The following is a 27,293-nucleotide window of genomic DNA, read 5'->3' as shown; positions in this document are numbered from 1 at the left end:
CCCTGACAGCTATTTTTTATAGGTGTCTCTTTTTTCTTTCAGTAGGGGATGACTATGCATTTCATGAAGAGAGTACAGGAGACTTAATGTTCCCAGAATGCAAACTGACTCCTGCCTGTTGTGGTATGGATAGAGAATTAGTGATGACACTAATTCTCCTTATTTTCCAGTAAGTTGCCTGAAACCAGTGCTTATGACACCTGTCTGAAAAAGGAAGGACTGCAGTGGTAGTGGCAATTTTGTGTGGACTGGAGTTTGACTATCTCTTTGATTCTCTTGAGCAGAGGGGAATGTTCCTATGCACTTTTGAATATAGAAGTGCTGAGAGAATGTACCAAGTACGGGCTATCCTAACAATTAAATTTGTTAGTCACATACTGAAGGCTGGTAGAAGATCTAATAACAAAATATTATGTTTATCTATATACCTTCATCCAATAATGGTGTGAAAGGTCCAGTCACATAAAAGATTTTCGAGATTTTTTGTACCAGTGGTCTTTGGGGATGTCAGATTTCTGTCCATTTTCTTTATCTCATGTACATGCCTTGTTTTTTTCACTTTGCCTGTTCTCACTCTTTTCTTGGGGGTCTTTTATTTTTGTATTTTTGTAAGGCTTCCCACGGCCTATTCTTTCTAGGGTTCGTTGTTTCCAGAAGGAGCAACAGCAGCCTAGAATAATTATATTTTCATACTTCTCACTACATTATGGATTAGATTATGCAAAAGAAGCAATGAAACTGATTTGTTTTATAAATATTATATCGAGTGTTACATTATTTAATAAAATAATATTTTATTAATATTATATTTATTATTATTAACATTAGTGTATTTCAGCATACAGTGGCTTTGAACAGGGAGGGTCATCTTTCCTGTGGACTCAGTTTTGCACTAATTCATTCAGAAGGTTCTTGTGCTTACTCTACAAACTAGTAATGGCATTATTTCACATCACAAAATCAGATATTATGTATAAATTGCAAGTATATAAATACTAGACTTAAAAAAAAATCTAACTGTTAATGAAGTTCTGTCTAATATAGGAACACTTTCCATACGTTTGGAATAGAAATTTAGAAATACATGCTCAGGTTAACTAAACATTACATTGTACAATTCTTTAACTTGGTCCTTAAGAACCTGATGAAGACAAAGAAGGTGGTGACATTTTCGCAAAGGAGCAGGTGATTTGGGGGTACCCTCAAACTAGCTTAGATCCAGAGGGAGAAATGGTAGCATCACCTCATTTCTGTGGCTGGGTCTGGGCCAGCCAGGTGCTGCACTCAGATTACTAATATGTCATCGTATTTCCTTCCAGATGTGCCTTATTTCTTTCCTTCTTTATCACTACTGCTTATTTTATCCTCTTTGCATAATGGTAGAGGCAAATGAAGTTTGAAGGTACTGTACCATGATTTCCATTCATTCTTGTAGAAGAAAGAGAGGAGTTTCTAGACATGCACAACTCAAAGTCTAAGTGAACGGATGTTATTATTGTTGTCAGGCATCATTACTGTCTTTACAATATTTTTTGTGGCATTACCTGCCTTGAAAGGCAAATCTGAATTTCTTTTTCACATCACTTTACAAAGTGTCCTTTGGGTTAACCCAGTCCACCACTGTGCAAAAGGAGCTGCTACTTACACATTAAAGAACTGTATATATTTTTTGTAGATCAAGAGTTTCTTCTCCCCTTTCTTCACAATACTGTCTTTATGAGGAAGTGTCAAAGTCACTACCAAGTGTCTGGGTCAGTGCCTCAAGCATATGTTTGGAACATGCTGGCCTTATGCATCATGTTCCCCTTCTGGTACAGTTTATACCAATTAAGAGATCAGACTAAAATCAAAGTGCTTTTGAAAGGAAAACTCCTTTGCCACTATTATTTGCTGGTGAATTTGTTGCAAGGCTTCTTTAGCTAAAGTGCCTCCTTTAGTCACTTCTGATTATGCAGTTTCAATGGAGGTCTTGAAGTGTTCTGATTATAAGAGTGATGCATATGCAGTGATTAACAGTTATTATCAAGGGAATAGCACCAAATAGAGTACTGCATGCAGACAACTATTGGAGAGCTTCCACTTCAGTACAGTAGGAGAAATTACGTAATCATTTACGGTAAGGATAAAGCTCTGGTTACGATTTTTACAACCTATTACAGAGTCTATATGAGTCTACTTTTACTATTGCATTTGTATCATAGACAAATTTCTGGTGAAAATCAGGTTAATGAGTTAGGAGTATATAGGAAAGGAAAAGATATTCCTGAATATCAAATTCAGAAGATACATTTAGATACATTAAAAATATTTTTTCTTTTTAAACTTCTCATTTTATTTTAGACATAAACCAATCTGTACGTTGCCTAAGTCCTGGTCTTGTATTCCTCAGTATGCATGTTTTACCAACCCTATATTTAAGAGTCATGTGTATTTTAAGTGCTCCACAATATGTTGAGTTACATTCTTTAAATCCAGCCATGGAGAATAATGAAATCCTTCAGCTTGAGATGGATTGCTGGAAACCACTTAGTTGAAGCCCCCCTTAAAGCAGGTGCAGTTAGAGTTAACTGCTTGAGGCCTTGTGTGATTGAGTTTTGAATATTTTCAAGGACAGAGAATTCATAGGCACTCTGGGCTGACCACCACGGTAAAAAAATTTTTTCCCTCCATCTAATTAAAAGTTACACCATTTATTCTTGCCCTTTCACAAAGTATCTCTGAAAAAAAAGCCTGGCTTAATCTTCCCTTTATCTTCACATTAGATAGTCATAGACAACCACCCAATCTCAGAATGACAGAATTGTTTCTATTGGAAAACATTTCATGAAACCAACCCCCCTGCTCACACAGGGTTAGCTAGAACTTGTTTCTCAAGATCATGCCCATTTGCTCATTGAATGTCTTATAACCTGGGCAACTTTGACCAGCCTCACAGTAGAGCAGTGGTTTTTTGCGTTCAGATGGAATTCCATGGTTTTCAATTTGTGCCCATTGCCTCTTGTCTCTGAGCACCACTGAAAAGAGCCTGGCATTGTACGTTTTGTTCCAACCCCTCAGGTATTTAAGCATGTGGGTAAGACACCCCCAAGCCTCTCTTCTCCGGGCTGAGTAGTCTTAGCTTTTTCAGGCTTTCCTCATATGGAAGATGTTCCAGTCCCCGAGTCATCTTTGTAGTCCTTCACTGTCCAGTAAGTCCATCTAGTTCTTGGGGAGCTCATAGCTGGACACAGTGCTGCATGTGTGGCTTTAGTGATGAGTAGAGACAAAAGACCACCTTCCCTCCACACTGGTTTCAATTTCCTCCCTAATATGACTAGAAGGCTGTTGCCTGCCTTCGCCATCAGCTTGCATCACTGTCTCCTGGTCAGCTTGTTGTTCACCAAAACCCTCAAATCCTTTTCCGCAGGGCTGTTCTTTAGTCAGCCAGGCCACAACATGTAACAGTGCTGTCTGTTTTTTCTCCCCAGCTGTTCTGTGAGTCTGTTAGGGGAGCCAGTGCCACAAGTCTTACTGAAGTTGAGGTAAACAACTTCTACTGTTCTCCCATCATCCATCAAAACAGTTACATCATCCACATTGTGGAAAGTTACCGGGTTGGTCAAGCATGGCTTCCTCTTCCTAAATCCATATTGACTGTTCCTGATTACCATGTTGTGCTTCGCCTGTTTGGAAAAATGGCTTCTAGGATTAGTTGTTCCTTTAACTTCCCAGAGATTGTGGTGAAGCTGCTCTGCCTGTAGTACCCTTGATGTTTCATGTTGCCATTCTTCAAGAAAGAAGTAATACTTTCTTTCCTCCACTCTTCAGGAATCTTTCCCAGTTATCACGACATTTCAGAGGTAATAAAGAGTGGACTTGCAGTGGCATCATGCAGCTCCCACAGCACTTGTGGGTCCAACCTCTTATGCTCCATGAGCTTATGTATGTACAGTTTGTTTAAGCTCTCTTTCTTTTGTATAAGGCTATGCATGTTCCAAACTTTCCTCTGTTTTCTGGGGCTTGGGATTCCTCAAGGTCAGTTTTACTAGAAAGCATGGAGGCAAAGAAGGTATTGAATATCTCAGACTACCATATTCTTTCTTATTGGCACCTCTACCCCATCCAGGAAGAGTTTACATTTTCCCTAGCTGTCCTTTTATTCCTTTTGCTATTTGCTACAACTACACATATAATTCTCTTTTGTTCCCCTTCATGTGCAGAAATGTTGCTGGATTCATCTCCAGGCTGGCCCTGGGTTCCTGGTGCTATCACAACAGCTCTGTACTCCTTCTTCATAATCTGTCCCAGCTTTCACTCCTGTGTGTTAGGAGCAGCATACTTGTTCCAGTCTCCAGCTGCCTTTCATTTCCTACTTAATGTGATGGAGCTTTTTGATCTTGTAGGAGGTGATTCTTGAATATCAACCAAATATCACAGAATCCCACTTCCCCTTCCCCTCCCTCCAAATTGGGAGCTGAAGAAAACGTCTCCAAAACAACAGCAACAGCTAAGCCCAAAACAACGACAAAAACAACAATAGCAACAGAAAAAACAACTCAGAAGAAAAATAAACCCCTCCAGGTCCTCAAAACTTGAGCAAAACCCAGTTGCCTGCATCAGTGTGGTAACACTCTCTCAGCTGTGCCTGGAGAGATGCATACAGGTAATATCTGTCACTCACAAAAGCTTTTTTGAGTTGAAATTTGCAATGTTTATATATGAATTTTGCATGATGATCAGCATCACCTGTGCTCTTGCCTGTGTTATTTCAATAAATTGAAGCAAACCAGTTTGATAAGCTTTTATTGATGCCACAGCTCTTTCAACACTGTGCCTGAGGCAGAAGCCTTTCTGATCCTTGAGCTCAGGGGTTCATCTGTGCCCCCAAAATTGGTCTTAATCCTCATGGTAAGAGGATTTGCAAACCCTGAAATCTCCTGCAAAGCTGTAACTCTGAGGATGGGGCTATTTCACCCCAAATATTGGCAGCAAGTGTCTTGTGGGATGAGCGTTTTGGGGTGTGTGTTTATCAGATGGAGGCATCCCTTTTCTCTCCATCTTCTGCTGTCACAGAGCAGAGCAGGAAAGGCTTTTTTTTGCAGACCCACTTGTGTTCAGCATCACATCTATTAACTTCAAAGTCCTTGGCTCTCAGTGTCCCACACCCTTCATCCATCTCGTGCAGAGAGGTGCCAAGCCTGTAAAACAAAAGTTGTATTGCTGAAGAGGAGGAAACTCTCCAAATCTGGCAGATAGCAGAGGTGTGGCGGGGTTGTTCTGCCCTTTTCCTGCACCCTTTCGCCATGCACACATCATTTCTTGCTGGAGGGTGACCAAATTTGAGGAGAGTTGCTGTACCTGCAGTAAGATCTGCAAGGAGCATGTGTGGAGCATGAAAAGCCATGTTATTGCATGGGTCTGGTGGGAGCTGTGGGGTTACTGTGCTCTGGTGTACTTCCCCAACCTTTGTTCTATGGAACTTTGCAGCGGGGGGAATATGAGACTCTTGCTTAAACTCCAACATCTTGGAGAGATAGGTCAGGGCATGAACTGGGTCTGAAATGGAACAAAGCTGCTGTTTACACCAACTGACTGTGAATACACTCACATTTTGGGGTTGAAAGGTGTGTTGTCTACCCATCTCCATACCTTCTGATGTGACCTTAATCCAATCCACACTGGTGGTGGGCTCTTGCCTGTAACAGTCTTGATGTGCTCCTGGAAAATCAGAAGTGATCAGTTGCTCCCAAAATCTCTCTCTGGAAGGTTTCATGGTAATCAAATTCACAGAGTAAACCTGACTCCCAAATTCATGAGACATTAATTTCCCCCATACTTTGAATTCTTCCCCAAACCCTCCTGTTGATAGGAATTTTTTTTCTTCCCACCTAAAAATCAGGACGTCTTTGTCCTTTTTAAGCCGCCTTCTCCCTATTTACCTTTTCTTTCTTGTCCTGGAGCACCACCAGCTGGGAGTCCTGGTTCTCACAGCTTTTCATGCCTTGAGTCCAGTTTCCCAATTCCTCAGAAAGCCAGTAGCATCTTTCCCCATGGAGCTGCCAGTCCTGGGGACATAGCTTGCAGCCAGCATAGGCTGACGAGGAGAAAAAGCCATGAGACACTCTGAAGGGTTGTGAGGTTATTCCCCAGCCACCAGCTGAAGGTACTGAGGGATTCCCCATCCCACACCCCAGCTCATTCCCCATTGCTGAGTTTTTTACATCAATGTAGTTTTATCAGCCACTGGAGAGAAGGAAGGTTACTGAGGATGGATGACCACAAGGACATTATTGGCTGGTGGAGGTGGAGGAAGAGGGGCAAGGAACTTGCTCCCTAGGGCTGATGCTGCTCCTCCATGGAGGAGGGATCAGCAAAAATTGGATTCTTCCTTGCAAGACTCCTCTTTGCCAAATAACTGTTGTGATTGCACAATTCTAAGGGTCTAAGGGTCTCTCTCCTTCTAGTAGAAGACCCCCCCCACCAAAGGTCTCACCTAAACATCTCCCAACAGAGTCAGATAGGAAGGGGGATTACCTGTGGGGCTGTCCCCTCGGGGCTTGCAGAAATACCGCACCAGGGATGAAAACATGCACTGCTCCATCTGGTTCCTTCCCTGGATCCCACTGTCCAGCTGCAGTACGCTTGTCACCACTGGTTGTGGGGAGCCCTGAAAGACTTGGAGCAGTAATCTGGGGTGAGAAGCTGCAGCCATTTGGGGATAAAAACCACAAACCCCACAAAACTGGGTTTAATTTTCTTATACAGTTGCTTGAGCCAGCCTGAAAAACATGGCTTGTATTCTTCACCCTTGTTTGATAGCTATGGGTATAATCCATGTTTACTCAGAATGGGCTTATTCTTGATGGGTGATGTTTTATCTCTACAGGACCACCTTTCCCCCTCCAAAGACTGAAATGCTGAAATAAACCCGTTTCCCCTCCCTGGCTGCTCACTGGAGTGTGAGATGCAGATAAGAAAGAGCTGGTTACTCACCCCGCACACTCAGCACCACCACCAGGACCAGCAGGATGAGTTGCCCCAGCCCCCCTGCTATGAGAAGGAGCCTGTGCCACCATGGACAGAAGGCAGGTGCTGAAAGAGGACACATTTGCTTTAAAAACTGAAAGATGAAAAAACCGAGGGTTTGGAGGAAAAAAAAAAAAGCCCCTCTGTCAAGCTGGTGAGTTTGAGCAGAAGTTGAGCAGAAGTTTGCAGCTTCTTTGCTTCCTCCAAAGAAGTAAATCACCACTAATGTGGTCTAGGGTGAGGGTGGTTTCTCAGGTGGAGGAGGGGCTGCAGAAACCTCAGGAGCATCCTTGGGCACCCAATGATGGATCTTGGGGGATGGGAAACCATCTGAAATTGGCTTAATTTACAGCTCCTGGTACAGCTGGGAGTTGGTGAGACTCTAATCTCCACCGGGATTCCAGACAGGATCTCAGCAGCTTTCCTTCACATCCAGGTGTGTTGGCTCATGTTGGGTGTCTTGGCACCCATTTTGCCTCCAGGTGAAAGTCTCGGAAGCAAAATGGCTTCCAGATATCTGTCACCCTCTCCCATCCCTTCCTTTCTCTTATTCCTGCTCTTTTCAAGCCAGGATCCTACCTTACAAGACATTTAACCCACAACAATGTTCTCCATCATCTTGGAAATCTCAACATGGAGATGAAGAAGCAAGAAAACCTAAAAGTAAACAAATCCAAAAATCTTGAAACAAGCATTTTCTCCCCCAAATAGGACTTACCACGATGCTTCTCAGCAGAAGAACCATCCCCAAGATGCCTTAAATCTGCATAAACTATTTCCCCAGCCATGGTTGCTCAGAAGGTCCCAGGAACAGCCCAAAAGTGACACTGTCCTTGGACAACCCCTTGCCTTGTGAACTACTCACATCTGCATCTGGCTCCAGGAAATGGTATTGGCTGGGGCTTTTATCTGCTTTTTAGTTTGTACATATGTACATACATATACGTGTATGTATGTATTCTACACCCTACTCTTGTAAATGGAAGGTGGTGAGGGAATGGGTGTCCTGCATCCAGGAAGAGGTGGCACACCTGAAGGTGTAGAAACATCTATGAGTTTGGTGGTTGTGCTAAACATCTGTGAAAGCAGAATTAATAAATAATAATTTCAAAAAGCCTTTAAATAAGGTTTTTGACTGTGAGGTTGAAACATGTTGGGAGGTGGATCAGTGTGACCACAGGCAGGTGGGGAGGAGACAGGTGACATTTGGTGTTTCTTCCCCAAAATATGGGCTGGGAATGACTTGAAATGCCTTTTGTTCCATGTGACTTATTCTGCTGGTTTTGACACAATATTTGGTCTCTGTTTTTTCCTGGGACAAAGAGATCCAATGTGGTCAAGGGTTGTCCACCACCTGCCAAGGTAAGAATCTGCATTTCCTGCTGGCTGCTAATGAAATTTATTTTATTACTTTATTTTATTTTGACTTTTTCACCTGCAAACCCATCCTCCCACTCCCGATGTACATCTAGACCTATGTTTCCTCCAGGTTTGAGACTCTTTGACTACTGCATGGAACAACCACCAATTTCCAGCTTACAGTAATCTTTTTCCCTCCCTTTTCTTAGGGTTTTTTGGTGTTAATCCCAGGTTTTAGTCAGTGCTACAATATCCCAATGCAACACCTTTTTACAGAGGCAAAAACTGGTTTTTTTCCTCAGACACAAAAAAAAAACCCAAGTAAAATGCAGAAATTTGCCCCAATACCTATCAGCAGCCAGAAATAGGGTAAATAAGAGGATAAATCCAAAGGCCCCAGTAGGAAAAGCACTGTGTTATTTTATTTTGAAGTTATTTTAAAATTTTTAGTTAAAGTAAAAAATACTTTTATTTCAAATTTGTGCTTATGTACTTTTAATTTTTATATTTTTATTGTCTCATGTTTATTTTTAGTTTCTTTCCCCCCCACAGCCTTTTATTTGTCACAGAAAGTTTCTGTGGTGAGCTGCTATCAGCCAGCCTTCCTGCCCTCTGCAAAGGCAGCTGCTGCAGTGGCGCGTGACCAGTGATCACAAAAAACCCCTAAAAAATACAAAAGAAATTACGTCTTAGGGTAAAACCTGCAGCTGGGTAGCTTAATTGCAAGAACACTTACTTTTTTATATTTTTATAGTAAAAACCCTTATAAAATGGGCTGAAGGGAACTGTACTTCTCCCTTGTAGAATCCCTGAAGGCTGTTTTGGGGTGCCCTGACATCATGGAACAGAGTGATCTCCAGCAGTGTTTCCTCCAACTGCACACTAAAAAAAGCATTTTTGGACAATCCATCTCCCTAGCTGAGAAAAAATTCCGGAAATGCTGGAAAAGAAGGTGAAGTGTAGAGATGGAGGGGAGCCCCTGGTTCTGTGGGTGGGCAGGTGGCCCTGGGCAGGCAGCCCCTTCCTCATTGCCCTTGAGGAGGCACAGGAAAATCCCTAAGAATACAATAAAATAAACCAAAACAACATTATTTTAAAAATACTTTGTTTTTCTTCACAAGAGCAGGTTGTGCCTCAGCATTGGGCTTGTTCTCACAGAGCAGACACAGGTGACAGGGTTTGGGATGGGCCTGGGGGCTGAGGGGGGTGGTCTTCAATTTTGACTGGAAAAGAGAATTTCAATTGCAGGGAGAAGTTTTTAATTGCAGGAGAAAATTTTAATTGAGGACATTTTAATAGGGAAGATTATTTTAAATGGGGGGAGAAAGCTTTAATTTAGGGGAGAAACCTCTTAATTTTGGAGAGAAAATATTAACTGAAAAGAAAATATTAATTGAGGGGAGAAGGTGTTAATTGGGGGAAAAACTTTAATGGGGAGAAAAGTTTACAGGGAGGAAAATTTAATTACAGCAGAAAATTTTAACTGCAGGGAGAATATGTTACCTGAGGAGACTATTTTTTAAGATTTTAATTGGTAGAGAAAACTAATTTGGGATGATAATGTGATTGTGGGGAGAAAACTTGACTTACAGGCAGAAAATTTTAACTGAGGGGAGAAAAGTATAATAAGGCAGATAAAACTAATTGGGGGGAGAGGAAATTTTAATTGCAGGGACAGGGTTTTAATTGTGTGGGACAACATCAGGTGGGGAGAAAAGTTTAAATATGGTGCTGGGAGAAAATTTTGAGAAAATTTTAATTGAGCATTAGAGAGCCTTTGTGACACCTCTGATAGATGAAACTTTCCTTGGCAGGTGAGGCAAGAGCACATATAGAGGTGGAACCCCAAAAATGGAGGAAATGAGAGTTTATTCTGGATTTTTGGGCATGGAAAGGAACAAGCGGGCAGGTAACTGTAAGGCAACGGACTGTAGAATCATTGGGTTTGGGTTTTATTCTGAGACTTCTGTAATTTGAAAACTAAACCCAGCCGAAGTAAGGTTATAGGGGGAAAAAAGCTTTTTCTGGCACTTCCCTCGAGGGAAAATTTTTGTCACTCAGCAGGTAGAATTTTTGCTCTAAACAGACAAATTTCAGACATGATGGGTTATTCCAATTTAGCATTAGCCTTTCCTGAGGCTCTTGAGGAACTGATTATTTTAGATATATTTTTGCCCCCACAAATATTCAATTTTTTTGTTGATTTTTCATTTGTTGATTTATTTTTTTAATATAACACTTTAAACATTTTTATTTTTATATTTGGCATATTTGGCTTTTGACTTACTTTATAATATTTTTTCCAGGAAGAAGAGGGGAGAGGAGGGTTTTTCACATGACATTTGGTTCATATGATGGGAATAAAGAAGGAAAATCTTAAACAAAAAATGGGGGAAGTCCTACTGAATGAAAACACGAATATTTTTGTATAAAAGCCCTGGAAAGAGAATTTTCTTTGCACATGGTGAAGGGAAATTGTATATTCTGGATCACAGGATACAGAAATGGAGGCACCAGGACCCAAGGTGTCTTAGTTTAGGTGCAGAAAAAAACTCCGTTGAACTTTAAGAATGAGGTAAATCCCAGAAATTAAAGCAAATTTTTAATTATGGTACATTTAATGAGTTTGTGTCTGGAGCTGGGGAGGAAACTGTTCCCCAAAGAGCTCCCATAAATACAAAACAGCTAATTTTGTTCCACGTGAAGAAGAATATTCGGTATTTCTCACCCAAAATGACACCTAGTCCACTGGCATTGGCACGAGACCAACCCTTGATGATCTTGGCATGGCCTGTAGCGTGTTGCTGCCCTGGGAGCCCTCTCAGAAGCACTGAAGGTCTGTTCTCCTGCAGGTCACAGCATGGAGATGAAGCCTGAGGCACGTGTCGCCTGCCAGGTGATGCTGGCAGTGCTTTTCACAGCTCTGTTCATCACAGCCATCGCTTTTGCAGGTGAATGTCGAAGTTTTAGTCTCACAGGTAACGTCTCTGAGATATTTTGGGTTGTTGTGTTTGTGACAGATTTATTTCCATGTTCCTTTGGAAGACAAAGCCCACCCAAGCTGCTGTTCTTTCTGGGAGAAGAACATTTCAGAGCAGTCTTTGTACAGAACAAACCCATCCCCATGGTGTGGGAGCTGATGTCATCGAGAAACCCTTAGAAAATCAACAGGAAGAGTAATTTCAGGAGCACAGTCACACAGAAATACTGTTTTCAGAGAAGAAGAGGCCTGGAGATGTTGGCATGAGTCCCACCTAGTCAAGAAGTCTGCAGGAATAAGAGGACTTTTTCCTTGTAATTTTCACTACTTTTGCATTAATGACAGAGAGCAACACCCAAGGGCATGTTTAGGGCTACTCTGAAACTCCTCTTTAAAATGTGGGGTTTTTTAAGTCTACCACCCTGTTTCCATCTTTGAAGGTGCAGCACCTGTATTTCTTGTCCAATATCACAAGCTGCGCCATGATTTGAGCTTATTTTCTTACAGGATCTCTCCTAGTATCTTAATTTTTCTCTTTGCCTACAGTTGAAGCAGATGCAAAACTTTTGGAAGCCATGAGGTGGAGGATGATCTTCCCACCCCAGAGAGGCAAGGGGAAAGTGCTGCTCATTAATGTTGTTCTATTTTTAATGACAGTGCAAGCTTTTCAGCCTCATGCCCAGCCCTGCTTTCAGTGCCCCTTTGACTGGATCAGGTACAGAGGAAAATGCTACTATTTTTCTGAGGTTGAGGGGAACTGGACATCCAGCCAGGACAACTGCTCAGCACTTGGTGCTTCCTTGGCCATACTGGACAGCGTGGAGGACTTGGTAAGGAGACATGAGGACCTGCTCGGCATGGGGGAAAAAACCCAAAAGAACTGCATTTGAAACCTTTTGGTTTCTCTGACTGATCTTCCAGGATCTTTTTTGAAGATCTGGGGTGAGAAGTTGGGGATAAAGCCCTGAGGGTATGTCATCATAGGTGTCTTCAAATTCCTCACCAAAGCAAAGCGCTGCAAGGACTGTAGGAACAAACCCCTGTTTCTAGATGACACTTTTTGGTAGCAGATTGAAATGTTCAAGCCCCAAAGAAGCCCTAAATCAGCATAAGCAACTGGTAAAATTGACGGTTTTGGTTGGAAGAAGGTAAAAATCTTTCCTTTTCCCCTCTTTCAGAGTTTTGTGATGAGATACAAAGGCATCTCAGAGCATTGGATTGGCCTTTTCCGGGAGCATGAGCAGCAGCCATGGCAATGGGTGAACCGCTCAGCTCTATCTCACCTGTGAGTCCATGTTTTTCATTATTATGTTGTTGGTTGGTGTTTCCTCAGCCACAAAATGTGCATTTCTTCTTATACTTGAGGTACATCCAGAGGTAGCAATGGGACAATGTTTGGGAAGGGCAACATTGCATCTCAAACTGGTATTTGTTTTCCCCTTTGACGGGAGTGGTGCATTTGGTGAGAAAATCCTAAGTTTTCAGTTTTTATTTTAAGTTTGTTTCTCTCTTGCAAAGCTTTGGGTTTCATATTAGAAATAGATCAGCATCAGTGTTGGCATATTGATACTGAATTAGTTCTATTCCTATAAAAGGAATATGTATAGATATTTTGGCATGTTGGTGCCCATGAGGATACCTGAGAACTGAAGCTGAGAGGAGTGTATGTGTGGCTTTTCTCCTTTTTCCTGCCACTCCATCTGAAATGGGTTATGTCCTCTGTACTTCCAGGTTTTGGATCCGTGGTGGTGGGCTCTGTGCATACCTGGATGACAGTGGGCTCAGCTCCTCCCACTGCAGCACTGAGAGGAGCTGGATTTGTAATAAACATGAGCTGCAGAGCTCAGGCAGGGGCAACAGGATGAGACGGCCTCCAAACCTCTGTGTCAGCTCCTTGAGTGCTGCAGGGAGGCCTTCTCACTCCCAGATATCTGGTGCACCATAGAGACATGAAAGAAAATCTCAAAAAGATTTTAAAATCCCTGGGTAAGGGGTTATTGGGGTTTCCAGGGGCCAACAAGGTGTTTCTGGGACAAGGCAGCCTTTAGGGATCCACATGAGATAGTTCTTGAGAATCCAGGGGGGTGGGGGGTCAGGGCAGCTCTGGGGCTCTTTTTGGGGTTGGGGCAACTTGGTGATGGCCCAAATGCAGATGCCTTCTACTTAAATAAAATAAAAGAAATTTATTCTATCGTGAACATATTTACATGATAAGTACTTGGAAATGCATCTCAAGCATGGGGAACAGCGGAGGAAAAGAGTGGGGGCAGTGGATGTAAGCACATCCTTGTGATAACTAAATCAGTTTTAATATGAGGAATAGCTGCTGGTATTAACACAAAGTCTGGAAAAATCAAGATTTTTAATTTGTGCTGGAAGTCCAGCCAGTCATAAGCACTGAGGTCAGCAAAAGGAACCTCCAGAGGAAGCTGTATTTGGGAGAAAAAAAAAGTTTTTAGCTCAAAACAAGCTCAGGGAAGTCGAGCTCCTAACAAGCTTTGCATAATTTAACAACTTGAGATGAGCCATGCTGAGCATAGACCCAAAATCCCCTGGGCATAACCCAAAACAGAGACATCTAAGATGAAGGAAGGACCATGAACTGAGTTAGAAATTACTCCAAGACTTGGAAGATAAGAGTTGAGGAGCATCAACCAGCATTTCCAACCACTGTGATGCAACCAGCTTTCAGGAGGATCCTTTCAGGGCATCAGCCCTTGGGGGACAGTTTAATGGTTGAGAGGAGCACGCAAAAATAGGGGAAGACCCTCTCCCCACTGAAGGAGGCCACAGGAAAAGTGAAGATGCGTTGGCGCCTGCTGACAGCGTAGAAAGAGACCTGTCCCACCTCGTAGTCCAGGTAGACCCCAATCTCCCCATTGAGGATTGGGACAGAGGTGTTGGATGGAGCTGTGAGGGCAACGCAGAGGTCATCATACTTCTGCAAGCCCCAAATTTCAGTGTTGGGCTTGAAGAGGACCCGGCCTTTCCTCTGAACTGACTCACGGGCCACCCCCACAGCCCAGAAGCGCCCATTGGCCTCCACCTCCCAGTAGTGACGGCCCGAGGTGAAGCCCTCGCTGCCCAGCATGCACGGGTCTGTGTCGAACCGGCCTGGGCCCGCAGGCCACTGGCAGCGAGGTCTGCCCCAGGTGGCTTCTTTGAGGTCCTCGGAGAGGATCACCTCTGGACCCACTGTGGCTGGATCCAGGGTTACATCCACTGAAAAGCAAAACAGAGAATGGATCAGAAGCCAAATTTAAGCCTAGAGAACACACACCCCCAAAATGCCTTCACTGGTGACTTTTCAAAGGCAAAGAGAGAGGAAAGGTGAGTTGGAGATGTAAGTGTGAAGAGGTGGAAGTTGGAGATGGAGATATATATCCAGTTGAGGCTGGAGATGGAAGAACGAAGAGATGGAAGTGGAAGACAGAGGCCCTAGGGAGACAGAAGGTGGAGCTGGAGAATCTCCAACCCCATTGAACATCTCAGCCCAGAAAACACAAGAAACGGGTACTTTGCTCCTTTCTAGCCACCTCTGATTACCTTCAAACTGTTTGGCGGTGTGGTAGTCCAGGGCAAGGTCCCACGTGCATGGCCGTGGTTTGAGGAAGAAAGCCATTGCACCCTCAGAGTCCTCTCTTCCTGACTGGAGGCACAGAACAAGGAAAGAAAGGATAAAATCCAATTATTATCCTCCAAACAGTCATATCTCAGCTTCTGCCCCTTTCTGTGTAAAAAAAGATGTTTAACCATCACATTTAATCAAAGTACTTCAAGAAAATAGCATTCTTCAACATTGCTTGGTTCATTCAGGAGGTGGGTTAAATAAATTAATTCCCTAATTACTATGAAGGGAACATGAGTAGCACATTGGCTGAACCCATCTCCAGTGTAGATATACCCCCAAACCTCCATTCCTCGTGCTGGCTGAAGGCTGAATCTATCCATCTTAAATCCATCTCTGCCTCCACCATTCATCTGACAAAGTTTATTTGAGTGAGGAAAGTCCCTAAAACTGAGATAAGCCACATTCACCTCTGACATCCAGAGAAATCTTGTGAGGGGGGAAGAAGTTTGCTATTGACCTTGGAGAAAATGTGTATGGGGGAGATAAGAGTTGGCACCAAATGGCTTCAAATTCAGCCTCTGGAAGTCAGTGTGGGGTTTTGCATGCAAACAAGGGATTGCCCATGGGCATGAGTAATAAAGCCCCAAAATTACTGAATAAACCATGCTGTGACAGTTGAAAGCAAACAGGTTGCTTCTTTTCCATGTGTTTTCCTCAGCAAACCTGCATATACGGGGATTAAAGCAGCAGGGTGATAAGTAAAAGTGAGAAAAAGGTGAGAAAATCACCCAAATAGAGATAAAATCAAGAGCCATGCTGTTTCTCACCCAAATTCCCTGCCTAGATTGTTACAGGTAGAAGAGAAGTAAATAATCATCATGACCCTCCATTGCAAAATACCTTTGAATCCAAAACAGAGATCCTGAGACCAAAGCAAGGGTAAATCACTTCCCTTCTTGAGTTCATGGGATGGGGCTCAAAATCCCCTTCCCCCCGCCCCCCTCCCAAGACATCAGGGTGATGTAACCCCCATATCTGCACTGGGATTTCCCCCCTTACTCAGACCTTCTTGGTGTTTTCCTTGCTGTTGCTGGTGCTGTTTTGGGGTTCCTCCAGATGGTTTTCTTCCACTGGCTGCTTCTCCACTGCGTTTTTTTCCTCTTGGGATTTTTTTCTTCCTCTCTCTGGCACAGGCTCAGCCAAAGCTCAGTCTTGTCTCAGCCTCTGCCAGCTTTTATCAGACAAGAAGGGAGGAGCCCTCCAATCTCTTGCCTGCAGATGGGACCATGACGTGCTTGGACACCTGCACCATCTGATTGCCCTTTTTTCCCCCATTTCAGGGCCATTTGTTTTCTCAGCACAGGCACTGGGGAGGGAAGGGAGGAAAATTAAAGCACTGCAAAAAGAAACCCCGTTATTGCATAGCACCACAAGGTAGAAAGCAGTTAAATTTTGCCCCCCTAGCTCCCCAAATCTGACTCCAGCCCCTTACACATGATGGAGGTGAACAACACAAAGCTGGGAGCAGCTTCCAGGTGAGGAATGTGACAGCAATGCCTGGAAATAAGACAACCTTGTGGATATAAAATTTGTTTAAAGACTACTTGTGGGTGATGGCATTTTCTTTTCCAACTGGGGCAGCCTGTGCCGGGAACTGAGCACAGGAACACCCAGGGGTGGTTGAAGGACAGGCAGCTTCACCCTGTGCCACAGCCAACCCCTAGCACTCCCTTCTCCTTGCAAGGAGGGCAGCAGGGCCACAGCAACCACAAAAAACCTCTGTGCTGACACTGGCCAGGGCTTCTTCTCTTGGTGTTCAAGAGACAAAATCCCCTCAGGAGGCAATGGGTGAGCTGCCATAGGCTGTGGTCATAAAGACTTTTGGAGGACTGGATAAGACCTGTGAGGTGAGATCATCTTCCTACGACCTATCAGGCCTTCCCCCTCTCCCTCCCTGTGAGAAAAAGGTGCAAAGTAAAAATATTTTAATTTCTTATGGGAAAGCAGAGCTCCAGTGCCTGCTTCTAGTTGTGGGAAAAACATAAAGTGAGTTGATCCCTGCTTTCCAGGGAAGGCAGTGAGAGGGCTTTTTTAGGGGAATTATTTGCTTTCCTTCCCCCAATAATGTAAAGCTGATTGCCTCACTTGTGGGTTGTTTTGTTGTTGTTGGGCTTTTTTTTTGTGTGTGTATTTAGAAGAAAATCCAGTCTCACCTGCAATCCCTAAGGGAGGCGTTGGCAGAGTTTCTGGACTGGAGACTGAGTGAAGAGAAGAGACACCACAACTACGTGGCACAGGGGGTCCCCTCTGTTCTTCAGCAGTCTGAATGAATCTTTGGGTATTAATTGTTCCCCAAGCCCCTCTTGAAGAAACACGTGGGATCGTATCCAAGAGGCATCCTGGCACCCTGCAAACCCTGCATCCAGATGGAGTGGTTGGTGCAGATCCTGGGCAGGTTTGGCAAGCACCACCTCCATGTGCAATTGTTTATTATCCACACTTTAAATCAATGTCATGGTGCAGCTCATTTTCATCCCGGACTGAGTCATAAAGGGACATTTATTAACATGGAATTAGCACTCCCCTCTGCTTCTCAGGGCCGGGATTGGTTTTGGACAGAATATAAAGGGGAATGGCAACACGGCAAAGAAAAGGAGAACCATTCGGTGAAGTACGTAATTACCCTGCAGTTGCTAATTAGCTGCATCCCCAGCCCTGCCCCAGTGTTACAGCCACCCTGGCTACAGCAGAAGCACTTTTCCCCTTTAACTCAAAAGGGGAAAATTCAGGTCTGGGGGTTGCATATGTATTTCTTGTCTCCTGCAGGAGATGAGTGAAGCTGGGTGGCGCCGCATCGAGGCTGAGTTCGAGCGGCTGCCGGCTGCTGGCAGAGCAGGGGTGCACCGTGCTGCGGCGGCTGCTGCGCTGGGTGACACCTTCGCAGCTGCCCGCGCTGAAAACTCATTGCGGGTGGCCGAGGGGGTTGCACAGCTCCACAGACTCATTGGGCAGCTGGAGGCCAGGTGCTTGCCCCAGGTGAGTGCCATTCTTACCCAAAAGCTGTCCCCAAAGCACTGCCTGTGCTCCCTTTTTTCTCCCTTTTTCCTTTTAGGATGTTGGGAGCATCAAAAGCAAGTATGTAGCAACTGGTTGCTTCACATCCTTATCACTCCAGCTGCGGAGAGGTTCTTGGCTGCTACATCCATCACATAACACCTGTCCCTGTAATTTCTTTTCCCAGCTTGAGTGAAATGGGGCTCCACCTCCCCTCGGGGCTCCCCAAGGAACTGAAGAAGAGCCTGAGCTCCTGCTGCCACCAAAGTGATGTTCTATGGGAGGCCCTGGAGAAGTTAAGAGGTATTTGGGTAAAAATCGGATATTTTATTATAATTCAGAGGTATTTCAGGAGAATTTGGAGGCTTTGGGGAGGAATCCAGAGGTATTTGGGATAATTCAGATATTCAGATATTCATATGTATTCAGATAATTCAGATATTTGCCTATATTGGGAGGAGGAATTCAGAGTTATTTTGGGAGGAATTAATTTTGGGATAATTTAGTTATCTGGGGAAAAGTCAGAGGCATTTCAGGAGGAAGAGGAGCTTGTCCAGAGGAAGAGCAGCAGCAGGCTCTGCAACTACTCACTCCCCACCTTCTTCCCTTCTCTCAGATGTGGATCCCCCCATGGGTCTCCCCACAGCAATGATGACGTTGGAGACTGTCACAACTCCTCTCCCACAGCTTTTGGCAGAGAGAAAAAGTGTGCTGTGGGATGAGGAGGAGGAGAAGGATGAGGCCAGGAGCTGGCTAGTCGCTGTCAGGGGGTCATTGCCAGGAGATGCAGGACATGGACACAGTAGATGGACTCTGCAAGATGCCACTTGTGCATCCTCATCCTAGGTGCTGCCCATACTCCTAGGGAGACAAATGATTTTATAATAAGCTCCTCTCCCAGCTGCTTTAATTAGTAACCAGTCTTGTGTTGCTACTCACCATGTAGGTCATGAAGAAAAAAAAAAAAGGCAAAAACAAAAACAACCCCCCAACCCTGATTTTCCTTTCGTTCGTGTGTGCGTGCGTGCATGCATAGGCAAGATTTTAAGGTATTTCTTGGTTCCGCTGGCCAGGAAGAAGGGAGCAGGCGAGCGAGGGGCAGCGGGATACACGGATCCCGGATCTCGGGTGCGGAGTGGCGGACCTAAGGTATAGGGCCTTGACTGAGAACAGCCCGTCCCGCTGCTCCCCGCCGCTGGAAGCGGCTGCCGCGGCTCTGGCAGTCGTCACTCGGCTGCCCTCCCACGACAAGCGGCGACTGCGGTGCAGCTCTCAGTGGCCATCCCCTGCTCCGGCTCTTTAATTCTATTTATTTTATTCTGCCCTATACATTGCATTCACATCTCGCCCCCCTTTCGGTTGAGCCCTTTTGGCGGCACCTGGCAGAGGCGACAGCCACCTCCGGCACAGCTTCTAGCGACTGGGCGCCGTGGCCAGCGTGGGCGGCCACCGGGGCGGCTCACACCGCGCCGCCCGCTCGGTGCGCCTCTTGTAGCGCCGTCTCGCCCTCGGGGCAGCTTTTCTGGTGACTCGGTTCGGCTCCGGTGTCGCCGCCTCGCCCGTCCCCGAGCGGGTCTCTTTGGGCCGCCGGGCAGCGGCCACCCCGAGGGGCGGCTCGCACCGCATCGCCACGGCCGCCCACGGCAGCGGCCACCCCGAGCGGCAGCTTTTTTTCGCCGCCTCGCCTCGCCCGCTCCCTTCGTGTAGCCCCTTCACCGCCACCTCACCGCGGGGAGAAAAATTTTGGGAAAATATTTATACCTAGCATAGCCCTGACTTCTCTTGCTGCTGCAGAATCCTTATGTAGGCTGAGATTCTCCTTCGAAAAGATCAGTAAGTGCCTGAAATAATTAAGAATTAACTAAGCATTAGGTTGGTCTGCTGTTAGTGGTGCCTTTCTTTTTTCTTTCTTTGCCCCGAGACACCAAACTTTGGGTTTGTTTGGGTTCGGTTTCGCAGTCCCGCCCTGTCCCGCTCCACACCGGGAGGAGTCAGTGGCGGGACCGCAGAGCGCCGCTGGCAATGCCCAGTCCCAGTGCGCATAATTTCTAATTTCTCCTCTTTTTTTTTTTTTTTTTTTTTTTCTTTTTCCCTCGTGAAAATGCCAAAGCTGCTCAGTTTTGGGGCAGAGCGGATTTTACAACTGTTTGGGAACATCGAACTTCTTATTGTTTTATCTACCTTTTCATACCTATAATTCCTGATTAGTATTTTAAACATTGTGGTTTTTTATTATTTTTATAGCTCTATAATAAAATTTGCAATTATATTTAAACGTATATATGTGTTATATTAAAATGAGATATAGCATATTGAAACTCCGTTAACGTTATTATAGTTAAAATACAACGGTGGGTTTTTATTTCACTTTAACCCTCCCTCTCCAAGCTGGTATGCACATGAGCTCCAGGGAACTCTGCTCACTTGCCACATTCCTGCTTTAATCCTTGTCTCCTGGAGCCCCCTTCTGGCCTCGCTCTGCTTCCCCGGTGCAGCCGGAGGGGTGAGAATTCGCCTAGTAAATAACCTGTCCCTCCTCCTGCCGGCATTCCCTTCTGTCCGTGAGTCGCCGCTGGCGCTGGCCCGAGGGGCTGTTCCCTGACTGAGGCGGTGGGAATGTCGGACCCGCCCGGGATGCCTTTGCTTCCAAGCGTCCCGGCCCGCTGCCGCCTCCAGGAGCAGCCCGGCCGGGCCTCCTCCCGTGCGCGCCTCCCCGTGTGCAGCCGCGGCTGGGGAGACGCCGTCAGACACCTCCCGGAGGAAACCACCTGCGCTGCCTGCTTGGGTTTCTTCCAAGACCCTGTCATGATCCTGAGCTGCGGACACAATGTCTGCCGGCGCTGCCTGTCGCGGTGCGCGGCGGGCGGCGCTCCGTGCCCGCAGGGCCGGGTGCCGTTCCCGCACGGTGGCGGTGCCTCAGGTTTTAGCTTTTATATTTTTTAAATTTTTTTTTCCCGGTTCTGTGCTGCTTTAGTGTGTAGTTCTGAGCTTCATATTAAGGGACAGTAAGCTCCCTTCACAGAGTAGGTGGACGAAACTATTCCTTCTCTAGCTGGGGAGCAAGGACAGCCAATCCGAATCTCAGACCCAAGAGCATGAACAAGGGTGGACCAAAGCGAGGAAAACAAGAAGGGTTGGACTTCCAAACCAAAAGCTATAATTGGACAATTAACTCAAATATACTAATGAACCAGAACTTTAAAGAGTGAGACATCTCATGATTGGTCGTCCATTTTGTGACTATTTTGGGTTCATCTTGGATGTAGCCTTGGCTGGGCTCTTGTGCTGCCCAAGGTGTATCCATTGAGTACTTTTAATACCTACTTTGATACTTTTTAATACCTACTTTATTCTTTAACTCCATCTAGCCTCTGTTCTAGGTCAGCCTTCACCAGGCATCAGTGGCTTCCGTCCCAACCAGCAGCTGGCCAGTGTGGTGGCAGCTGTGCAGGAGCTGGCCCCGCTGCCGGTGCAGGATCTGTGCCACAGGCACCAACGTCCCCTCACTGTCTTTGTCACCACGATGGAGTTCTTGTCTGCGCCGCCTGCACCAAGCATCGAGCCCACCCCACTGTGCTGCTCCAAGAGGCCGCTCGCTGCCACAGGGTGAGCGGATCCCGGTCTCCGACACAGCCTGCCTGAATGACGCTAATTTCCCTTAAAACTCAGCCCCCAGAATATTTATTTTGAGCAGAGGCAAGGCTATTCCCTGTCTTTCTAGGGGGAAAAAAGCAATGCAAGCATTTAGAAGCCAAAAGTGAGCTGAAATGCTGCAATTTGGTGAGGGTTAAGTATGAAACAGTATAACAGGTGGTAGTTTTGGGACCAAAACTAAATATTGGAGATTTCAAGCTCTTGCTGTCACCTGGCACCTGTGCTGTGGAGGGTTCTTATTCTGCTTCTGGGCATGGAGGGGAAATGGGGATCCCCAAAGGAGGTTTGGACCTGGCTGTGGGTGCAAGGGAAGGGTGATCAGAATTTTTAAAGATCTGATAGCACCTTTTTTACAGGAGACTTTGGAGAGATGGGATATCCCAGCCTGTCTGCGAGACCTGTAGTGCCCAGGTATGACTGTGTATTTACATAACTGTATGGATAAGGTGAGGGTGTGCATGCAGCATAACTATGAAGTTAATTATAACATGGATATGCATGTACATATCTGCTTCTATCTGTAGTGCAGCTACAGAGGAGGGTGAGGATGGGGCCATCTGCACTGGCCAGATCCCTGGTACTTCAGGGGTTCCAGCCCCATCTCCTTCTTTTCTTCCCTTCTCTAGGAGTAGAAGGGAAGAAAAGAAGGAGATGGGGCTGGAACCCTTCCCTTCCTTTTTCCCTGTAGAAGCTGTTTGAAGCTTCCCTAAAAACCCTGCAAGAGGAGGACAAGCCACATGCTGGGCTGACTGAGGCAGCAAAGGAGACAAGACAGGAGATGCTCGTGGGTGGTGCTGCCATCTGGGTGCACCATGGGGGCCACACTACTTCATTCCCCCTCTGGCATCCTCCTCCTTCATCCCCCAGACTCGAGTCAGTGCTGACAAGCAGAAGCTGCGGGCGATGCTGAAGGGGCTCCACTGGGTGCTGAGTGACCAGGAATCACAGTTTCTTTCCCAGTTCCATCGCCCGTGCTGGAGGTTGCAGGAACAGCAACATGGTCAAGGTGCTGAGATGTCATGGATCCAGCAAGGCCATGCAGGGCTCCAGGCCAAGTGCCAGCAGCCAGATGGCAACGTGCTATGGGTGAGACAAAACTTGGCCCCAGAATCTGCTCCCTGCCTTTTTGGCTTTTATTCACATGAAAGCATCCCTAAGCATCTTTCTTCCTTCCTCTCCAGGATGTCTGAACCACCTTGAACAGGTATTAGAGCCAAAAAACATCGTCAGGAGCACCAGTTTTGGCCCCAAGCCCTCCATTTTTCAGATCTTCTTCTCCCCCTGTGTTCTTTTCCTCTGGGATTTTTGCTTTGGAGCTGGAAGGGGTTGATGGTTAATCCAAAACTTGGTGATGATAGGGGAATCTTCCATTGTATCTTGGTGGAGTGAGAGCCTTGCCCATGGAAGTAATGTCCCAGTGGTTTTCTAGCAATGGGGAAAGGAAATTTGGTATTAAACACCCAATTTACTCCCCTCGAGGTGCACAGAGAGGAATGTACAGCCATCACTGCTGTTGATGTCAGAGCTGGAAACAGCTTGAGGATTTCACTGGAAAAACCAACATGCTGGCAGAGGCAGTGACACAATTTAAAGGTGCCTGGAGGGTAAAAATTGGCAAAAAAAGTTATTTATTAAGCAAAAATGGGAAGGCAGATTTGGCTGGAAAGTGAAAGCATCACAGATGCTCATTTATTTCAGAGAAAATCGGGGATTTATTTGTGACTAGCCTTAAGTGATAGAAGACTGAAGGTGGGAGGTGCAGAATGCTGTTGATACTTAATTAGCACCCAAATTAGCATGCTAATTATTGTGGAGAGAGGTGATGCCCCAGGTGAATGAGGTTGTGTCTCCCACCTCAGGTCATCTTGCCTTCTCTGTGCAGCAGAGTTTGTATGGGGAAGGCCCAGGGCCAGATCTAGAGGTAAAAATCTTTGGAGTCATCTTCTATTTCCAGACATCTTGGAGTGCTCTCTGGGGGAAGAGAGAGGTAAGGTATCTTGCTTCAGGAACTTACTGAGCCCCCGTTTGGGTTCAGTGCCTGGAACTGATGCTCTGGTGGAATTTTGGAGGTGATATTCCAATGCATAGAGGCTCATGAACATCCCTCTCCCTGCCAGCAGCCCTGACCCTGGATCCAGCCACAGCTCACCCCCAAATCCTGGTGTCATTAGATGGCTGGACTGCAGGCCACTGGGAATCATCCCCAGCTCCTCTGCCCTCAGAAAGGGAGTCTCTCTGCGGTGTTTTGGGTCAGCAGGACTTTGTGGGGGACTGTCCTTGCTGGGCCATGAAGGTTTGTCCCAGTCCTGACTGGGCACTGGGAATGGCTTGGGAATTGGTGTTCCATAAGGGCTGCTTCGGTCTCAGCCTGGAAGGGGCTTGGGTTTGGGCTGTGGGGCAGTGCTGGGGCAGCTGCAGGCTCTCACCTGGCCCAGCCCCATGTCTCTGCCCCACAACCACACGGTGCCTTGCATCGAGATGGCTGTGGATTACACTGGCGGGTGGGTGGCTTTCCGTGATGGTGATAGACTGAAGTCTTTGCCTTTCCTCCACCCACTTTTGCAAGTGAATGACTCTGGCCACTGCTCCTACTGGATGAGGAGCCAGCTTTGCCCTCTGTCCCTGAGTTCCCCAAAAATCCACTATGAACCTCCCAAGTGCAAACACTTCCACCACCCCAGCAAACACTCCACTCAACAACAAACAGCCCCACTCCCCCCAGCCCCATTTAATTTTCCTTATAACATCTAATTTAACAATCATATTTCACTCTTTTGCTTCTCAGTAAGAGAACAGAGGTATTTTTGGTTCCTCAGCTGTTTTCCAGTGGAAGCATGGACCACAATAGCAGGGAGAATGTCCCTAAAACATTTTTGAAAACTCACCTTGAGGAAGAAAATGGGCTTTGCTGGTGCTGCTAGATGCCTCATAATACGGTTTTGCAAGTGGAAACTTTTCTACTTTGTAGAGAATTTAGGAGAAGTGGGTTAAAACCATGTTTCACGGCTCCCAGGATCACTCAGGATTGGGCCTTTTCAGGGCTTTGTATTCATTGCCAGGATGTGAGCAGGGAGAGAGGCCACAGAGAGAATTTCATCCCCCATTTCACAAGTGAATAGAAAAGGAACAAAACTGAATGAACCGGTATCTTGAAGCAGCAGAAGGTTGTTGTTAGGGTTCAACCATGTGATAAAGTGCTGTTATCAGCAAGCCCAGACATGACTGGGCAGGTCTCTGCCTCTTGCAGTCCCAGTCCTCTGCTGCCAGAATTGCCTCCCCATCCACATGCCCTCTTCACCTTGGTCTGAGGAAGAGGAGGAGTTACCAGGAAAGGCAGCAACTTCTATCTTCGGGACCCTAATTTTAGACCATGGCCCTGACAAAACACAGGTCACAGCTGAACCCACATTACAGCCCTGCTCAGTTGTATAATTAGTTTTTTCCCTGTTTGGCTCATGATGAGGTTGGTCTTTCCTTGAAAGACAAGGTCCAGTGGTGTGTAAAGCAAAGCACTTCTTTGCAGCGTCCTGCTCCAACAGATGAGCTTCCAACACTCCATCCACTTTTAATCTAAAAAGCTTTATGGATATTTAATTTGAAACTCCATGCAAAAAATAAACAACAAAAACCCCTACCTTTTTGTGTAACTCATCAGCCCCACAGCTGGCTCTCCAGCATTGGGGTGGCAAGGAAATCAGCCTCTTCTTCCTCAAGGACAGTTCAACAGTGTCCTGTCAGCGGCTGGGAGGGCAGACGGTTGGGTGTGGAGGGTGCACAGCCCCCAGTCCTTGAGCAGTGCCAGCAGATGCACCTTGCAGCCCTCCCACATGGACCCTTGGACCCCAAAACCCCCCTGAGTGACAGGCACACCTCATAACAGCCCATGAAAGAGGCTGTGGGGAGTAGCTGAAGGGATTTTTTTCCACCCAAGGGTGGAAGTTTTTTCTACCCAGGGGCTGAAGTTTTTTCCCACAAAGCTGGGGCTCAGGGTACATTTGTCGGGGTTTGGGGCTTGAGGATGAGCATTCCCAGAGGGGTGTTTTAGCCATTGCCTCCTGCTTCTCCCCATGCTGTCCCTTTTCCACTGACACCTCAGGATCAGACCGAGTGGGAACTGTGCATCCAAGGGAAGTGCAGCAGGCATGGAGGGGCAAACCTGAGTGAGGACTGCAGCCCTCCAGGGTGCTAATCTTCTCCTACTCCTCACTGAGGTCCATTGTAAGTGGAAAGAGGTGGATTTTGGGGATGGGTTTACAACTGTTCAACTTTTTATCAACTGTTAATAATTTGTTGGTGTTGGTAGGTGCTTTAAAAAACGGAGATCAAAAGGCACTTTTTAAAATCAGCAGCTTGTTACATCCAGAAGGCAGAAAATACAGCTCCAGTGCAAACCAGGGCTGTGTCTGTGTTTTTAATCATCTGGTTTTGGGTATGTTTGCTCCCCAAGGGAGCAGTGGGAGATGGGGATTTTCCACCTTGAAACAATGCCCACAGGGAAGAAATCCCCAAATTAGGGAGGAACTTGTTAAAGAAATGGTGACCTCTGCACTGCTGCCTTGAGGAGAATGTGCTCCCCAACCCCTTTGTTTTTCTTGGGGGTTGATAGACCCTCCAATCCCTTTGTTTTTGAGAAGACTGCCCCCTTTTAAGAGAAAATAAGACTTGTTTTCAGCACTAGCAGTGGACATGGGGAAGAAACAGCTCCAAAAATATCCCTAAACCCTTCCAGAATTAACCTATATGCTGCTTGGAAGGAGCGGAGGCTTAAGTTTTTCATGTGTCACCACTTTGCCCAGTTCCCCCCTCCAGGGGCCTTTTCCCCTCTTCCTACCCAGTTTGTTGGGATAAAATGTCATAATTTCATTTAATTTTTTTCCATTTTGTAATTTCTCCTGCTCTGAGAAGAGGCTTTTTCTCCCCAGAATGAAGCAAAGCAGGATGTTTCTTCCTCCAAGTCCCTTCATTGCTCAAAATCCCCTCCAAAAAGCCACATCTGAAGGTTTATTTAAGCTAAAAGGAGCCTTTTAAAACAGAGGATGAAACACTATAGTGCATTACAGGGCCTCAGCAGCACGAATAGAGCTGATAGCTGGGTTAAGCAAAAGAGATCTGAATTTTGGGTAGTTTTTAGTTTTTGCCTTCTATTCTGTAAAATAGTCACTCTGTATGGACCCATGCTTTAGACCTGAATTTCCCACATGGAGGAATTTCCCCCTGGAGCTATGGTGAGCCAGCTGTGCTTTGCTGCTCACCCAAATCCTCCACACAAAAACTCACCAAACTCCAAAAAAAAGTATGAACTGAACTTCGTCTTTAAATAAACTGGTTGAGCTCAGTGATTTACTGTGTCACTCATAACCTGGGACGGGTGTCTTAAACAAGGTGGTTTTGAGCCACACTGCAGTGCTGCCCGAGGTGGGACCCTCCAGGGAATGGGGACAGCCAGAGGTGAGGATATTCAGGGAGAAATTGATCTGTGAGAACAAAGACATCTAGGATGGGTGGTTGAGGACTTGGGGGGAAAGGGACCTCTGGGGCTGGCTGGGGATCCAGGGAGGTCAGGGGGTTCTGAGGCACGCAGATGACATACAGTATTGCAGGTCAGGGGTAGGTGATGTACCCATGTTGAGGTGGGCCTGTAGCCAGCTCCATGACCCTCTGCTCCCCCTG

At 46.0% G+C, this 27,293-nt stretch overlaps 3 protein-coding genes across 5 annotated transcripts; 1 reads left to right on the top strand and 2 right to left on the bottom strand.

Moving 5' to 3' along the window:
- Positions 1-4,135: 4,135 nt before the first annotated feature.
- Positions 4,136-7,087, bottom strand: LOC135289526 (killer cell lectin-like receptor subfamily G member 1). Its single transcript, XM_064403200.1, has 5 exons — positions 6,973-7,087; positions 6,514-6,654; positions 5,919-6,073; positions 5,588-5,697; positions 4,136-5,177 (listed from the first exon to the last, which is right to left on the bottom strand). The coding sequence occupies exons 1-5, from the start codon at positions 7,085-7,087 to the stop codon at positions 5,009-5,011; spliced, it is 690 nt and encodes a 229-aa protein (XP_064259270.1). The 3' UTR covers positions 4,136-5,008.
- Positions 7,077-26,018, top strand: LOC135289525 (C-type lectin domain family 2 member G-like). Of its 3 annotated transcripts, XM_064403198.1 has the most exons (14): positions 7,077-7,216; positions 7,717-7,894; positions 8,329-8,367; positions 9,169-10,273; positions 11,217-11,342; positions 12,002-12,174; positions 12,523-12,629; positions 18,157-18,272; positions 21,338-21,575; positions 21,980-22,034; positions 22,312-22,407; positions 22,491-22,709; positions 22,805-22,827; positions 23,483-26,018. In XM_064403198.1, exons 4-13 carry the CDS (start codon positions 10,216-10,218, stop codon positions 22,811-22,813), a joined length of 1,197 nt encoding a protein of 398 aa, XP_064259268.1. In that variant the 5' UTR covers positions 7,077-7,216; positions 7,717-7,894; positions 8,329-8,367; positions 9,169-10,215; the 3' UTR covers positions 22,814-22,827; positions 23,483-26,018. The 3 variants fall into 3 exon arrangements, with proteins under 3 accessions (XP_064259268.1, XP_064259267.1, XP_064259269.1); XM_064403197.1 differs by lacking the exon at positions 22,312-22,407 and having other exon boundaries at positions 22,491-26,018; XM_064403199.1 differs by lacking the exons at positions 22,491-22,709; positions 22,805-22,827; positions 23,483-26,018 and having other exon boundaries at positions 22,250-22,386.
- On the bottom strand, positions 13,420-17,559 carry LOC135289527 (butyrophilin subfamily 1 member A1-like). The gene is made up of 4 exons (XM_064403201.1): positions 17,129-17,559; positions 15,981-16,281; positions 14,891-14,993; positions 13,420-14,566 (listed from the first exon to the last, which is right to left on the bottom strand). The coding sequence occupies exons 3-4, from the start codon at positions 14,964-14,966 to the stop codon at positions 14,055-14,057; spliced, it is 588 nt and encodes a 195-aa protein (XP_064259271.1). The 5' UTR covers positions 14,967-14,993; positions 15,981-16,281; positions 17,129-17,559; the 3' UTR covers positions 13,420-14,054.
- Positions 26,019-27,293: the final 1,275 nt, after the last annotated feature.

This window comes from Passer domesticus, chromosome Z, assembly GCF_036417665.1.
Source record: "Passer domesticus isolate bPasDom1 chromosome Z, bPasDom1.hap1, whole genome shotgun sequence".
Taxonomy (NCBI): Eukaryota; Metazoa; Chordata; class Aves; order Passeriformes; family Passeridae; genus Passer; species Passer domesticus.
Note: the sequence above shows the minus strand (reverse complement) of the source record. Positions and strands in the feature narration are given on the sequence as shown.

Coding starts and splice junctions, on each gene's coding strand:
- LOC135289526 (XM_064403200.1), bottom strand. CDS start 7,087: ATGTGTCCTCTTTCAGCACCTGCCTTCTGTCCATGGTGGCACAGGCTC. Junction 6,655..6,972: donor GGTGGTGCTGAGTGTGCGGG/GTGAGTAACCAG, acceptor TACTGCTCCAAG/TCTTTCAGGGCTCCCCACAA. Junction 5,178..5,587: donor ACACCTTTCAACCCCAAAAT/GTGAGTGTATTC, acceptor TTTGTTTTACAG/GCTTGGCACCTCTCTGCACG.
- LOC135289525 (XM_064403197.1), top strand. CDS start 10,216: ATGGAGGAAATGAGAGTTTATTCTGGATTTTTGGGCATGGAAAGGAAC. Junction 12,630..18,156: donor CGCTCAGCTCTATCTCACCT/GTGAGTCCATGT, acceptor TTCTTTTCCCAG/CTTGAGTGAAATGGGGCTCC. Junction 21,576..21,979: donor AGGCCGCTCGCTGCCACAGG/GTGAGCGGATCC, acceptor CCTTTTTTACAG/GAGACTTTGGAGAGATGGGA.
- LOC135289527 (XM_064403201.1), bottom strand. CDS start 14,966: ATGGCTTTCTTCCTCAAACCACGGCCATGCACGTGGGACCTTGCCCTG. Junction 14,567..14,890: donor CACCGCCAAACAGTTTGAAG/GTAATCAGAGGT, acceptor TTTGCTTTTCAG/TGGATGTAACCCTGGATCCA.